A 16074-nucleotide genomic window follows, 5' to 3' on the forward strand; every position below is an offset into this window, starting at 1 on the left:
TTTTTAAATATTTTCTCAGCACTTTCCTATTCAAGATTCAGGAAACGAATGAACGTATTTTTCTCACATTCATATTTATAGAGTGACAAATTGAACAAGTCGGTGCAAGTTCGCGAAGCTTTGAGATAAAAATTGGCAAGAATGTTTACTGCGCGTATGCTTGTAACAAGATGATACTGGTATATCATTATGTGCAAGTTTTTATCCTACAACTTACACAATTTTATAAACATATATAATAAATTTTTTACTTCATAGGTACTTTTATAAATAATTTATATGTTTTTATATTATAAGATAATATGATGTAAGTAAATAGGTACTATCAGTGTATGTTGAGATCCACTTTCGTGGACCCCCATTTTCATTTCATGGACCCCCAAATTTTTTTTTTTGCTGACGTAGACCCCTTGCAGGTTGTCATAGACCCCTGGGGGTCGATATAGACCACTTTGGGAATCACTGCTTTAGACACTTGTCTGTATGCATGACATAATGGTCTGTCTAGGCTATACAATCTCAAAAATAACCCTCTTCTCAATAGGCTATGTTAAGAAAAACATTTTAAACATCTTTTTTTATATAGATGTGTTCAAACATCTGTATTCAAGCACATCTCCACATGTGTTGCACAACGGTTAGCACATCCACTTGATAAAATATTTTTCCACTCTATATTTTCTCTATGTCTGTTATAATTTTATTATTCCTTTTTTCTTTCTGCTTCTTTTGCTCTTCTCTAGTTTTTTAGGGTGTAAGATTATATTAACTTATTTTTCTTTAATGTAGGCTACACATTTCCTTCTGAGTGCTGTGTTTTGCTGCATCCTACAAGAACTGGTATGCTGTTTCACACCAAGCTTTCATTCATCTCAAAGTATTCTCTAATTCCTTTGTGATTTCCTCTTTGACCCACTGGCTATTTAAGTGTCTTAATTTCATACATTTATGCATTCTCAAATTTTCTCTTTGCTATTGATCTCTCATTTCATGACATCGTAGTAGAAGATACGTGATATAATTTTAATCTTTTAAATTTTATTGAGAATTAGATTGTGGCCTAATATGATCTATCTTGGAGAATGTAGCATGTGTACATGAGAAGAATGCATACCCGGCTATTGTTGGGTAGAGTGTTCTACAGACATCTATTACTAGTAGTTCTGGATATTTTACAGTGTCACTGAAGTCTTCTGTTCCCTTTCTATTCTTTGTTTTGTTTATTCTAGTTATTGTCTAATAGCCATTCATTTCAGCCTCAAGGACTCCCTTCAACATTCATATAGAGAAGGTATGATAGTTTTTATCTGGGAATGTCTTGATTTCACCTATAATTTCATAGGCAGTTTTACTAGATTTAGAATTCAAAGTTAACAGTTTTGTTTTTCAAACATTTTGAATGTATCATCCAATGCCTTCTGGGCTCCCTTATTTTTTATGGTAAATCAGGTGTGAATCTTATTGAGAATCATACGTGATGGTTAACTCTCTTGTTTTCAAGATTCCCTCTTATTCTTTGGCTTTTGATAGCTTATGATATGTATCTGTGTATCTCTTTGAGTTATTCTACTTAGAGTATGGTGAACTTTTTGAATATATATATTAATTTTTTTAAATATAATTTGGAAAGTTTTCTGCCAATATTTCTGCAAATATTCTTTTGGCCCCTTTCTTCCTCTACCTTCTATTATGTATTTTTTTCCATTACTTTTTCATTCTGTTCCTTAGACTAGACAGTCTCAGTGATCTACCTTCAAGTTTACTGATTCTTTTTCCTGTCTTCACAAATCTGCTTTTGAGGTCCTATAGTGAATTTTAAAAATTTCAGTTATAATTTTCAACTTGAACCTTCAGTTGTTCCAGTAAAGGCCCAGAGAAAAAAATAGCAAAGTTCAAACACATTTTACCAGGTAAATACCGTTTCTCTCTGAAGGGAAGGCTGGCATGAATTATCTAAGGTTATACTTATGCCACAACAGAACAGCTCAAAATCCAAACTATGAAGTATATGGAAAATAAAAGTCACACTTTTATTGGATTAACATTTAATGGATTAACACTTTTAATCTCTTATTTTTACTTAGCTCTTAAAATCATATTGATACCACATTCACATCAGCCTCCATTGGTTATCTCAACTTGACCCTAAACTGTACTTCACTTTTTATTAATATACTTTCTAAAAATACTTTATTATTATTTTTAATATATTTTATTGATTTTTTACAAAGAGGAAGGGAGAGAGATAGATAGTTAGAAACATCGATGAGAGAGAAACATCAATCAGCTGCCTCTGGCACACCCCCCACTGGGGATGTGCCCACAACCGAGTTACATGTCCTTGACCGGAATCAAACCAGGGATCTTTCAGTCCACAGACTGACACTCTATCCACTGAGCCAAACCTGTTTTGGCTAAAAATACTTTAATAAAATGTATAAAAATATTGAAAAGAGCCAATCTAGAAATAGTTTAATATTTTATTTCAGAAAACTGGGTAAAAGGTCAAAATATGCTTTTTTTTTTTTTTTAAGAAAACAAAAGAATTCACTAATGATAAGGTAGCAATCTTTTTTCTCAGTAAAAATAAATTATATAAAATTAAAGCTCTTGATTTACATCATAATTTATTTTTTATCTCTTATATATCACACAAAGTTATTAAAAGAAAAAGTTTGAAAATATATAAAAGAGATGATATATAATCTTCTTGCTCCCAGAGAATCACTTAATATAAATAATTATAAATTTCAGAGAGGTGAATAGGCTATGTACTGCAAATACTAATTTGTTATATACATTTTAATATAAGTGTTAATTTTATCTTACTACTTTTCAAAATATCTTAACCTAGTCAACTTTTCCTTATGCTTTGGTTTTCTAATTTATAAATCAAGATTTCTTTTGGTTGATTTACCAGAAATTAAGAAATTTTGCTAATAATTATTCTCAAAATCTTACAAAGCAAGGTCACATGAAACACTGAAATTTATTATTATTTTTTTTAAATACACAGTGATTTTGAGTATTACTCATAGATAAAGCTCTAAAATGAGAACCCAAATCATCTTGGTTAAGGGGCCACCATGGAGATAGATATCAATTAATGTCAATTAGCAATTGCTACTCTGGCATTTTTCTTCCACTGTTAGAATAGATCATTATTTCTTTGGTTTGAACATCCGACAAAATTTGTACCTGGTTGAATTTAGAGCTCACATTGTATAACGAATATCTATCTTTAAAGACTAGAGTTTTATGCAGTACAGAATGTCTACACACCTAAACCCCATTCTAAGTGCTAAACTTCACACTGAACTAAGCTCAAGGCATACACAGAGTGGAATCCACACAGTTTAAATTATTTCTTTCCCTGCCTGCTTTTACTGAGTGTACATTCCTGCTCCTCAATGTAAGTGCACCTACTCACATAACTAATGAGAAAGCAAACAAATCTTTAGGTAAAGTGACATTTGTTAGGTCATATCCTCATACTAATTCTTAAATCTATTTTTTTAGATAGTTTATTTAAAACTGATCTTGTAAAAAAAAATCCCTCCAACTTCATCTACTCCTTTTTCCCCATACAATCATATTCCAAAATAGAAGGGAAACTGCAGAGCTGGAGAGGTGCAGATAACAGAGCTTCTCTACATGGAGAGTAGAAATGGAGCAACACTACTTTAGGTCAACATAAGTTACTTACTTCCACAATACTGTGACCAAAAAAAAGTAATTATTGGGACTTACAATCTTTTGACACAAAGAAACCTGTAACTATCAAATTTCAAAGTAAAGATTGACCAACTAAATACCAAAAAAATCTTCAGTGTTCTTGGAATGCAATATTTTGCTAACATTCAAATAATATAATCAGGAGAGAAGTGTCTGCACTTGCTGCGGCGATCGGTGTAGAATGGTCTCTGGATCTTTATATTCATTGACTGGATTCATCACAGCAGTATACACCTCACCATAGGCTCTACAGACTAATTCAGTAGACTGTTTGATGATCTGCTCTCTATTGGTAAACAAACAAAATATGAAAACATAATTTAAAAATACTAAGAATTGTAAGAAAGTTTCACATTTAAATCAATGCATTTCATCTTCATAATTATCATACCGATAAAAAATCATTGTACTGCTACAAGTCACCTATCTTGGTTTTGAAATAAAAAACTGTTTTATATTTATTATTCCTTTGTTAAATTTTCCTGATTAGTATGTAGGTTTCAGGAAGGCAGGGACTGTATTTTGTTCTCTGCTATATATCTTTTGGCTGGAACAGTGGCTGATATATAAACAAGAAACAGAAACTGTGACCCACCATCAATGTATTGATTTTGCAAACACAACTGATAACACATTAAAGAAAGAGGCTTATAATTACTCAAACTGATTAATACTACAAATCTCAGAATAACATTAAAATAAACTGCTTTTTCACTTATACTAACAGACTTTGTTTTATTGTGTTTTGCTTCACTGTACTTCATAGATGTTGCATTTTTTTTTTTAATAAATGAAGGCAAAATCAACTCTCTTTATTGTGATATTCTTTTCATTGCAGTTGTCTGGAACTGAACTAACAATATCTTTGCCTGTAGCTCCTTCACCAACAACTACATCTAGATTTCTCATCTATCTGTTTATATTACCAGGCCAAAATAATCTGACACTTGCCTATAACAAATCATAGCATTGTCACAAATATGTGTTTGTACATAAGCACATACAAATAATAGAAATAGTTTTAAATAAACTAAAGCAAATATTTTGAAAAATATTATCTGGCCAGGAAAAGATACTATTGGGCTCATTAAATATGTATGAACTCTCTCCAGGTTTTCATGGCATTTATTTCTTATCATCCCCAGCTACTTTTATTTATATAACATTTTATGAAAACTACTGACACTTCCCCCCCCCCCTGATTTTTATATCTAAATTAAAATATATCTTTCAAGCTTTACTCCAAAACCTACTTTTTTTTTTTTTGCTATTTTTTATTTCTGTCAATCCATCACCTCAGTTTAGACTTTAATGAACTCTCACCTGGAGTACACAGAAAACTCCTATCTGGTCTTTCTTCTTCTAATATTTTCCACATTAAATTTATCACAAGCACTTCTGTCAATCTTTCTAAACTGTATCTTTTATCATGGCTCTCCTTTCCCAGGGCCTTCCTTCAGAGAGCTTTAATAGCTTCTTCGGGTTTCAGAGAAGTCACAATTTCTTACCCTGTCATTCAAAATTCTTAAAATACTTTCTATATTACTATTGTAATTCTGCAGTTCAAAGAAATTCCTGAATGTCCTCTTTGCCCTGTTCTTGCTGACTTCAATTCTTTTGCTCACATTCCTTCATTTGCCTGAAATGCCTACCTCTCAAGCACCTTTAAAAATGCCCTTAATTCTCAGTAATAATAAATTATCTACAAAGTCTTATCTGATCCCCAGAGCTAGAAATAATTACTCAGTTTTTGGAATGTCCACAACCAAAACAATACATTTGTAAGACGCCTGGTGCATTGAAGCAAATTGATTATTTCCCGCAAATTGGTAAAGCTTCCAAAAGGAGAGTAGGAAAAAATGAAAATATGCTGAGTAAATTCTCTGAGCAGAGTGGGTAATGCCACTAGTTATACTAACCTTTGTTGGAAGAAAAAATGGTGAAAACTGGTTTGGAAATTTGTTTAACTGGATGAGGCTTTACAATATTTTTTGATCTATTAATTGATGATCATTCCTAATTTATAATTGATTGAGCTTAACATTGAGTGCATCAAGAAGATGCAAATAGCTGAGAAACACTATAAACTGGTATTTTTTAAATGTGCGAAATATAAGATATATTTGATACCCATTTTGCATCAAGTCAAAGAAGATATTTTAGATACAGCATTTAATATCATTTAATATCATTTGCTTATAACAATTAGGACAAACTTCAGCAGATATATACTGATAAAGCATTTATTACTTTCACTTCATACTCTAAAATCTATACTCTATCTAAATATAGTGTATATTTAAACATATTCATAAAAACACAGAGTAACAAGGCTATTCCTTCTCACCAGTTTATAATCAGAATAAGGTACAATAATGAATAAAAATACTATTATAAAAAATCTAGGTAACTGGTAAATGTAGAATGAATTACTGAATATTTTGAAGTAATATATTTTAAATTTTACCTTCAAGTACAAATGATGACAAATTTTAAGTTTACTTATAACTCAGGGCACATATCTACTTATAAATTAAACTGGATCATATAGAGCTTAAGAACGGTGGCAAAGTAAGTGGAAGCTACATTGACCATCTCCCAGGACCAAACTGGAAATACAATTAAAATACAGAAAAGCCATCCTGAAAAATCAACTGAAGACTAGCTGGAGAGAACCCTGATAACCAAGGACAGAAAGTGGAGATCCCAGAGACTGGTAGGAAATGTGGAGATGCTAAAGGGGTGGCTGGGCTAGATAGCAGCTGAGGTTCCTGAGGGATATATCAGCTGTGGGGCTTCCCAATGAGAATCCCAGATTGGCTCCCCAGCCCAAAGCACATTAATACCTGGCTATGAAAAGCAGCAGGGTTGTTGCCTGCCAGGGAGAGATGGCTGGAAATGCAGGCATTCTCTTAAAGGGCCAACACACAAAATTTCATGTGCAACCACTCAGCTTGGGCTCTGGCAGGGGGAAGGCAGAGTGGACTGAAGCTGTGCGAAGAGAGTACAAGGTTTGGGGCTCTATGGTTGGAGCTCGGAGAGTAGCCACCCTGGTTTCCTGTATTGATTCATTCTTTCACTACTCAGCAGCAGCAGACAAGTTTCTCCAAGGGACCTTTGCTATGCAGATGGTTTTGGCCGGGAGGAAGGCAATTGCCACACCCTGTTGGAAAACCTCTAACTCCACCCTGTGGTTTGATAGTCTAAGGCTAATCTATGCTGATAACAATCAGACTGTAGGCAGCGCACGATCTCTGGAGGCTTTGAGTCTTTGCCTGATCTCCACGCTAAGCCCCATGCTAAAAAAGCAGTCCATGGTGCACATCTTGGTCCTTTCCAGGAGGCACCCAGCCTCAGCACAGGGAGGCATAAGCTGTGGATTGCTGAAAACAGGGTACTCAGGGCCAGTAAAAATAGTATCTGACACTGTCCTACAGTAGAGATTGGAATCGTAGCAGATCTACTTTAATACATAGACACAAACCCAAACAGGCAGCCAAAATGGGAAGACAAAAAAAACAAGCCCCAAATGAAAGTACAAGAAAATTCTCTAAAAGAAGAGCTAAACAAAATGAAGGTAAGAAATTTACCAATATAGAGTGAAGATTCATGATAGTAAATAAGTTCAACATCATGAGAAAAGATATAGCAACTATTAAAAAAGAACAGTTGCCAAAACCGGTTTGGCTCAGTGGATAGAGCATTGGCCTGCGGACTGAAATGTCTCAGGTTCGATTCTGATCAAGGGCATGTACCTTAGTTGTGGGCACGTCCCTGGTAGGGGGTGTGCAAGAGGCAACTGATCGATGATTCTCTCTCATCGATGTTTCTAACTTTCTATCCCTCTCTCTTCCTCTCCGTAAAAAATCAATAAAATATATTTTTAAAAAATAATAAAATAAATAAAGAACAGTTGGAAATAAAGAATGAAAAGCATAATAAAGACCAAATTGGAAGAAATACACAGCAGATTAAGGGAAGTCAAGGATGAGATCAGTGAATTAGAAGATGGTGTAAAAAAAAAAAAAATCACTCAATCAGAGAACTGAAAGGAAAAACAATTAAAAAACAGGAGGACAGCTTAAGGGAGCTGTGGACCAATGTGAAATGTAACAATATTCACATAATTGAATAGCCAGAAGGAGAAAAGAAAGAGTAAGAGGTAGAGAATGTATTTGAAGAAATAATGGCAGAAAACTTCTCTAACCTGGTGAAGGGAAAAATCAAACAAGTCCAGGAGGCACGAAATTCCAAGAACCCAAATAGGCCCATGCCCAGACACATTATAATTAAAATGCCAAAAATTAAAGACAAAGAGAAAATCTTAAAGGCAGCAAAATAAAAGCAACTTGTTACCTACAGAGGAGCTCCCATGAGTCTGTCAGCTGATTTCTCATCAGAAACTCTACAGGCCAGAAGGGAATGGCATGAAATTCTCAAGGTAATGAATAACAATGATCTGAAACCAAGAAGACTATATCCAGCAAGGCTATCATTCAAAATAGATGGTTAAATAAAGAGCTTCCCAGACCAAAAAAAAAAAAAAGAGTAAGGGAGTTTAACACCACCAAACCAATACTGCCAGAAATGCTAAAGGAACTGCTGTAATGAGAATAGAGAAACACAGCATAAGGAATTAGAATGGCAATAAGAAAGTACCTACCCTACCCAATAAAAAAGTAATAAGTAATATGCAAATTAACCATCACTCCACTCGACAAGCAACACCACCAGCCAGGCCCACCAACCAATCAGAGCATGTATGCAAATTAACCCCAACTAAGATGGCTCTGGCCACAGAGGCTTGGGTTTCTCTGGCAACAGAAGAAGCCAAGCTTTCCGCCTGCCCTAACAGGCCTAAGCCTCCACTACAGACTACAAAGCTTCAGTTAAGAAGGTAAACAAATCCAAACAGAAATGGCTGCCACCATGGAGCAAGCAGGAGGCTTGACTGCAGGCTACAAAGTTTCAACTGTAGAAAAGTAAATATATCCCAGATACCAGGGCCTCCACTTGGGTCACTGGGGGGCATGGCCAGCCTAAAAACCACCACAGGCCCCTCACTCAGGCCGCCCCACACCCCAAGGGAACCCCCACCCTGATCCGGGACACCCTTCAGGGAAAACCAGCTGGCCCCCACCATGTACCAGGCCTCTATCCTATCTAATAAAAGAGTAATATGCAGATTGACCATCACTCCAACACAATATGGCTGCCCTCATGTGGTCAAAGATCCTGCCCGTATGTGGATACAAGGTGGCTACCATAAGATGGCCAGCAGGGGAGGGCAGTTGGGAGGTGATCAGGCAAGTAGGGGAGGGCAGTTGGGAGGCATCAGGCCTACAAGTGAGGGCAGTTGAGAGGGACCAGGCCTGCTAGGGAGGGCAGTTGAAGGTGATCAACCTTGCAGGGAAGGACAGTTAGGGGTAAACAAGGCCGGCAGAGGAGGGAAGTTGGGGACAAACGGGCTGGCAGGGGAGCAGTTAGACATCAATCAGGCTGGCATGGGAGTGGTTAGGGGGTGATCAGGCTAGCAGGCAGAAGCAGTTAGGGGCAATCAGGCAGGCAGGCAGGCAGGCAGTTGGGAGCCAGCAGTCCTGGATTGTGAGAGGGATGTCCAACTGCCCAACAGGATTGGGCCTAACCGGGAAGTCAGATATCCCTCAAGGAGTCCCAGATTGGAGAGGGTGCAGGCTGGGCTGAGAAACAACCCTCTCCCCCCTCCCCCCGCCCCTGTGCACGAATTTTCAATAATAACCTTAAATGCAAACGTGTTAAATGCTCCAATCAAAAGACAAAGGGTGACTGAATGTATACAAAAACATGACCCAAAAATGCTGTCTACAAGAATCCCATTTCAGAAAAAAAGACTCACACAGCATGAGAATGAAGTGGTGGGAAAAATTTTCCTTGCAAATGTATACAAAAAAAAGCTAGGATAGCAATACTTGTATCTGACAAAATAGACTTCAAAATGAAGGCCATTACACAAAACAACAAAGGTCACTGCATATTTCTAAAGGGATTGATCTAACAAGAGGATATAACCCTGGTAAACATATTAGTATATACACACCTCATATAGGAGCACCTAAATATACTTAAAAACTTTATGGAGGACCTTCTGGTAGAGATTGACAGCAACACAAGCATAGTAGGGGGTGGAGCACTCCACCGACCTCACCGACGGAAGGCTCGCCAGAACAATGGAAGTCAGTCCTGCAGTCAGTGGGGGCGCAGCAACCCAGCATCGACTGCCAAGGGGGCTGCAGATCAGACCCAGAGAGAGGTCCAGAGAGAGAGCCAGGGTCTAATCCGCAGCTTCTGTGGCAGATGTTGATTAGCCATTGCCTCTCTCTTTCTCTCTAGACTTCGCCAGCAGCCACACCTCTGTTTCTCTCCAGGCCTCTGTGGTGGGCTGCTTATCAGCCCTGCCTCTCTAATCAGGCCCAGAGACACTGGCTGGCATAGAAATTGACCAATCAGAACCAAATCTGAGAGAATTGTGAGGAGCCAATGGCAGCCTAGGAGGCAGAGCTTTTGATGCTAACTGGCACAGAAATTGGCCAGTCAGAACTAAATCTGGATCAACTGTGAGGAGCAAATGTCTGCTTAGGAGGCGGAGCTTTTGATACTGAATGGCATAGAAAATGAAGAATCAGAACCAAATTGGCCAGCAGGGGAAGGCAGTTGGGAGTGAGATCAGGCTGAAAGGGGAGGGCAGTTGGGGGCGAGATTAGGGCAGTTATGGGTGATTAGGCAGGCAGAGGCAGTTGGGGGTGAGATCAGGCCAGCAGGCAGTTAGCAACAGTTAGGCTAACAGGCAGGCAGGCAGAGAGGTTAGGGGTGATAAGTCAGGCAGGCAGAGGGGTTAGAGGCAATCAGGCAGGCAGGTGAGCGGTTAGGAGCCAGGAGTCCCAGATTGCGAGAGGGATGTCCCACTTGGCTGAGGGAACACCCTCTCTGTGCACAAATTTTTTTTTTTCTTCTCATTAAACTGTTATTTTAATGGGTCTCAAAATTCTGTGACAGATTTTTGGTCATGTTGTTTCCATTAAAAGTACTGATTTTAAAAACTAATAACTTAAAAACTGTCACACACACAAAAGAAACAAATGGCCCACAAAACATTCTTCTTTCCTTCTGAAGTTTTTACGATGTATTGTAACCATTAACCAGTCTTTTACTATTAAACTTAAATGGCCAATTGAGACAAACAGTTCTGAGACCTTCTTCCACCACTGATTAAGACTGGGGTGGCAGGTGTTGGGAATAATGTTCATTTAGCCTTCTGAGCTTTCTGGGCAGACTTGGTGACTTTGCCAGCTCCAGCTGCCTTCTTGTCCACTGCTTTGATGACACCCATAGCAACTGTCTGTCTCATGTCACGAACAGCAAAACAGCCTAGAGGAGGGTAGTCAGAGAAGCTCTCCACACACATGGGCTTGCCAGGAATCATATCAACGATGGCAGCATCACCAGATTTCAAAAACTTGGGGCCCTCTTCCAGCTTTTTCCCAGAACGACGATCAATCTTCTCCTTCAGCTCAGCAAATTTTCAAGCAATGTGAGCTGAGTGACAATCTAGCACAAGTGCATATCCAGCACTGATCTGGCCTCAGGATAATCACCTGAGCTGTGAAGCCAGCTGCTTCCATTGGTGGATCATTTTTGCTGTCACCAGCCACATTGCCACCGCGAACATCTTTGACAGACACGTTCTTAACGTTGAAGGCCACATTGTCCCCAGGAAGAGCTTCACTCAAAGCTTCATGGTGCATTTCAACAGACTTTACTTCAGTTGTAACATTGACTGGAGCAAAGGTGACCACCATGCTGGGCTTGAGAACACAAGTCTCCACTCTGCCCACAGGAACAGTACCAATACCACCAATTTTGTAGACATCCTGGAGGGGCAGACACGGGCTTGACAGTTGGGCGAGTTGGTGGCAGGATGCAATCCAGAGCTTCAAGCAGTGTGGTTCCACTGGCATTGCCATCTCTATGGGTGACCTTCCATCACTCAAACCATGGCATATTAGCACTTGGCTCCAGCATGTTGTCACCATTCCAACTAGAAACTGGCACAAATGCTACTGTGTCAGGGTTGTAACCAACTTTCTTAATGTAGGTGCTGACTTCTTTAACAATTTCTTCGTATCTTTTCTGGCTGTAGGGTGGCTCAATGGGATCCATTTTGTTAACACCAACAATCAGTTGTTTCACACCCAGTGTGTAGGCCAAAAGGGGTCTACATGCTCACGGGTCTGTCCATTCTTGGAGATGCCTGCTTCAAATTCACCAACACCAGCAGCAACAATCAGGACAGCACAGTCGGCCTGAGATGTGCCTGTAATCATGTTTTTGATGAAGTCTCTGTGCCCTGGGGCACCAGTGATGGTCACATAATACTTGCTGGTCTCGAATTTCCACAGGGAGATATCAATGACGATACCTCGCTCCCATTTGGCTTTCAGTTTATCCAAGACCCAGGCATACTTGAAGGAGCCCTTCCCCATCTCAGCAGCCTCCTTCTCAAATTTCTCGATGGTTCTTTTGTCGATCCCACCACATTTGTAGATGAGATGGCCGGCAGTGGTAGACTTGCCGGAATCTACGTGTCCAATGACGACGATGTTGATGTGAGTCTTTTCCTTTCCCATCTTGGGTTTGAATTAATGGTGGTTTTCACAACACCTGTGTTCTGGCGGCAAACCCGTTGCAAAAAAGCTGTGCACAAATTTAAGGCACCAGGCCAATAGTCTATATACATAAAAAGCCAGCAACTGGAATGCTGAAAGGACGGACTAGAACAAGTCTCTATGATGCCCACTGCGGCCAGGGAACTGGCCCGATCGGGGTATGGGGCTTGCTGGGGGGAGGGCTGTGGGAGGTTGGCCAGCTGGCCCCACCCTTGATTGGACTCTTCCAACCCATCGAGGGCAGGGTGGCTGGCCAACCTTCCCCTGCAGCCCTTCCCCCTGACTGGCCTGCCCCACCCCAATTGGCCCACAGCCCAAACCTCCGGTCAGCCCTGCCCCCAAAGGGCCCCACAACCCCAATTGGCCTGCAGCCCCTCCTCCCCAGCTGGCCTCACCCCTGATCTGCCCCTCTACACTAATAGTGGGTGGGGCCAGTTGGCCAACCTCTTGTAGCCCTCCCCCAGGCACCCCTATCCCTATCCCCATGGCCCCTACCACCCTGATTGGCCTATAGCCCCTCTCCCAGTCAACTCCACCACTGATCGGCCCCCCAACACTAATCGAGGATATGGCTAACAGGCCAACCTCCAGCCTTCTTCTCCTTATGACAGGCCCAGCCCTGATCCACCAACTGGGGCCAGGCTGGCCAGACCCCACCCATGCACAAATTCATGCACCGGGCCTCTAGTAATAGCATAACATTTTAATGTTTACAGTTCTTTGTCTTTAATGTTTACACATTCCTGATAAATATATAATACTGAACAATTTTATAATATATCTATAGAAATTGTGTAGGTCCAAAACAGTCTATAAAGTAGTTAACTGCATGGCATAATGAATATTCCAAACTCTGACATATTCCAAACTCTGACATGTTTGTTAACATATGGGAATTTGGTTTTATGGTTACATATCTTCAATTATATGCATGTTAATTTAAAAAATAATTCACTAAATAGAGATTTTTGGAGTTATATGCATGCAAGGAATAAGTACAAACAGGGTAAGGTCTGCTCTTTTAGAGGTGTTGAGGCAGAAAAAATGGTTGAGAAATATACATCTTCAACAGTAAGTTTCCTATTAATGAAAATAATTTTGTTTCAAAGAAAGGTGCTAAATATTTAAAATTATGTGAATCTTTATCAACTAATTGGAACCAAGATATACTTACTTTACTGTGGCACTGAGAAGGAAGTTCAACTGTGGCATTAACAGGTTGTCTGGGGCTGATAGGTAACGATCAAACTGCACCTAAATAAAACAGAGAAATGTAAAATAAAGTTCATATATTTCCTAATAGACAACTCAAAATATATTACCGTAGCTTTTAAGGGTTAAATATTCAGCAAAATCCCACATTCCAAATAACAAGTTCATTGTGATCAAAATGAGTTACTTCCTTAAACATTCTAACTAAACTCCCTAGAAGTGTCAGCTTTTTAATGTAGTCATAACCAGCAATGTCTACTTTTAAAAAATATATATTTTATTGATTTTTCACAGAGAGGAAGGGAGAGGGATAGAGAGTTAGAAACATCATTGCGAGAGAAACATTGATCAGCTCCCTCCTGCACAACTCCTACTAGGGATGTCCCCGAAACCAAGGTATATGCCCTTAACCAGAATGGAACCTGGGACCTTTCAGTCCGCAGGCCAATGCTCTATCCACTGAGCCAAACCAGTTAGGGCAGTAATACCTACTTTTAAAATTCTGAATCTTAGCCATTAATTTTCGTTTCCCTCACCAAGCTTTTGAGCAATAATATTAGCAAAAAGTAGTCGTCGGATTTCAAATCTACCTTACTTTTTAAAATCCATTGTATTTGTTATTTATTCACTCAACTAATATTTACCAAACATCTACCATTAGAAACACACTATATTAGGTAATGCAAATATAATGGTAAATGAAAGAGGACAGTCCCTAGCCTCATAGAGCTAATAGCCTAGTAAAGAAAGGTAGTAAACAAATAATAATGTAAGTAGATATATATTTACAAACTGTATTAAATGGTAGTAAGAAAGAAACCAAAGTACTATAAAAGCATAAACAGGAAGGACAGACCTATTCTGTATGTTTGACATTTTAAGTAAGATCTTAAGAATAGACATTAACTGTGTGTATGATGGAGGATTCAGGGAGTGGGATGGCATGCATGAAAACTTGAGGACAGAAAGAGAATGGCTAATAGTTAATGTTCAACTTGTATGCTTTTTTAAAGGATTTTAATTCTGACTGTAAAAGCACTAGGAAACCACTGAAGCAAGGGAATAATCTGGCTATCGCAAGAAGAATGGATGGGAAGGTTGTAATGGTAGTTGCAAGTACAAGAAAGAGAGAGCTACATCATTCTGGACAACCTTCCAGATGAAGCCGGGGTTGCGAGGACTGAGGCAAGAATGACCTTCCTGAATAACCAGTGGTCAGGGGGCAGAGCCAGCAATCCTGTGCCGCCAGGCCAGCCATGGTGGTCCCAGCACCCCCTTCCACAGAGGCGGTGGGAGAGGCAGTGGGATAGGCCTGTGCTTTCTGCAGAAGCGGTAGGAGAGGGGACTGCATGGTCCCAGCACCTCACAGAGGTGGGATGGGGCGTGACCATGGCGCCTCAACCTCCCGTGGCCCCTCCCCCATCTGGCCCGGACCCTAATTGGCCCCCCTAATCAGTGGGTGGGAGGCAAGGACGGTGCTAAGGAACAGCAAGCCAACTTCTGGTTGAGCAGCACTCCCTCCCACCCGTGCTCAGCCAGAAGCTGGGCTCACAGTTGTTGAGCACAAGGAGCAAGGGGTACCGGACTATGAGAGCCCTGAACTGTAAGAGGGATGTCTGAGTACTGGTTTAAGCACAGGGGTATTGGGCCTAAGCCGGCAGATGGACATCCCCTGTGGGGTCCCACACTGCAAGAGGGCGCAGGCCAGGCTAAGGGACCCCCAAGAACCCAGTGCATGAATTTCGTGTACCAGGTCTCCAGTAGAGCAATAAAGGTGAAGAGGAGAGAAAAATTTGAGAGAATTAAAAAGTAAAATTATCAAGATTTGGTTAGTGATAGGATGAAGGGATAGACTCTCAAATTTTGCATCTGTATAATTTAATTTACAGTATTATCACAAATCATAACTATATAATTTAGACATTTATTTAGTTGTTTAACAGCTGCATTCTTTACTAGATCATGTGTCTTTTCATCCCAATTTTAGTATATTGCCTAGAAAACAGCAGATACTTGGTCAGTAACTGTTGATATAATAAATGGATAGATTCTCTTTCCATTGTGAGCTGGGCCCAACAGCTTTTGCATATGAATGGACCGTCTTTTCTCAGCCTGGCTACACAGGTGGGCCTCATCTGAGCATTTCCAAACCCAATAAAAAGAGAAGGAATCTGCAGATTTCTCTGTAGCTCATGCTGGGCAATCCAAGGCAGTGGCTGACTTTGCACCTCCTTGTAAATCCAAAAGCCAGTATACCCAATGGTCAGTGTGAGACCATACCAGATTACAACTCATCACATCTGTAAGTGACACACTCACTGCACAGACTCAGTGAGCACCAAAGCCCCACTTAAGCAAGTCCTGCCCATAAAGGTGTCCCCTGCCCAGCAGCTCTTTCATTGTAGGCACAGCTGGTTCTCACAGC

At 39.8% G+C, this 16074-nt stretch overlaps 1 protein-coding gene and 1 pseudogene across 2 annotated transcripts in view; both read right to left on the minus strand.

The window, feature by feature from the left end:
* Positions 1–2005: 2005 nt before the first annotated feature.
* COG6 (component of oligomeric golgi complex 6) overlaps positions 2006–16074 on the minus strand; it is a 79421-nt gene continuing 65352 nt past the window's right edge. The window contains exons 18-19 of the mRNA XM_084879388.1: positions 13612–13691; positions 2006–4021 (exon numbers count right to left, since the gene is read on the minus strand). Coding sequence (XP_084735514.1) covers positions 3874–4021; positions 13612–13691 — 228 coding nt within the window. The 3' untranslated portion in view covers positions 2006–3873. The remainder of the gene's footprint in view (positions 4022–13611; positions 13692–16074) is intronic.
* LOC311620203 (elongation factor 1-alpha 1-like) lies at positions 10932–12472 on the minus strand (annotated as a pseudogene). The gene has a single exon. The product of its transcript is annotated as an elongation factor 1-alpha 1-like (transcript).

The sequence above is a fragment of the Pipistrellus hanaki genome (assembly GCF_964339955.1).
Source record: "Pipistrellus hanaki genome assembly, chromosome: 3".
Classification (NCBI taxonomy): domain Eukaryota; kingdom Metazoa; phylum Chordata; class Mammalia; order Chiroptera; family Vespertilionidae; genus Pipistrellus; species Pipistrellus hanaki.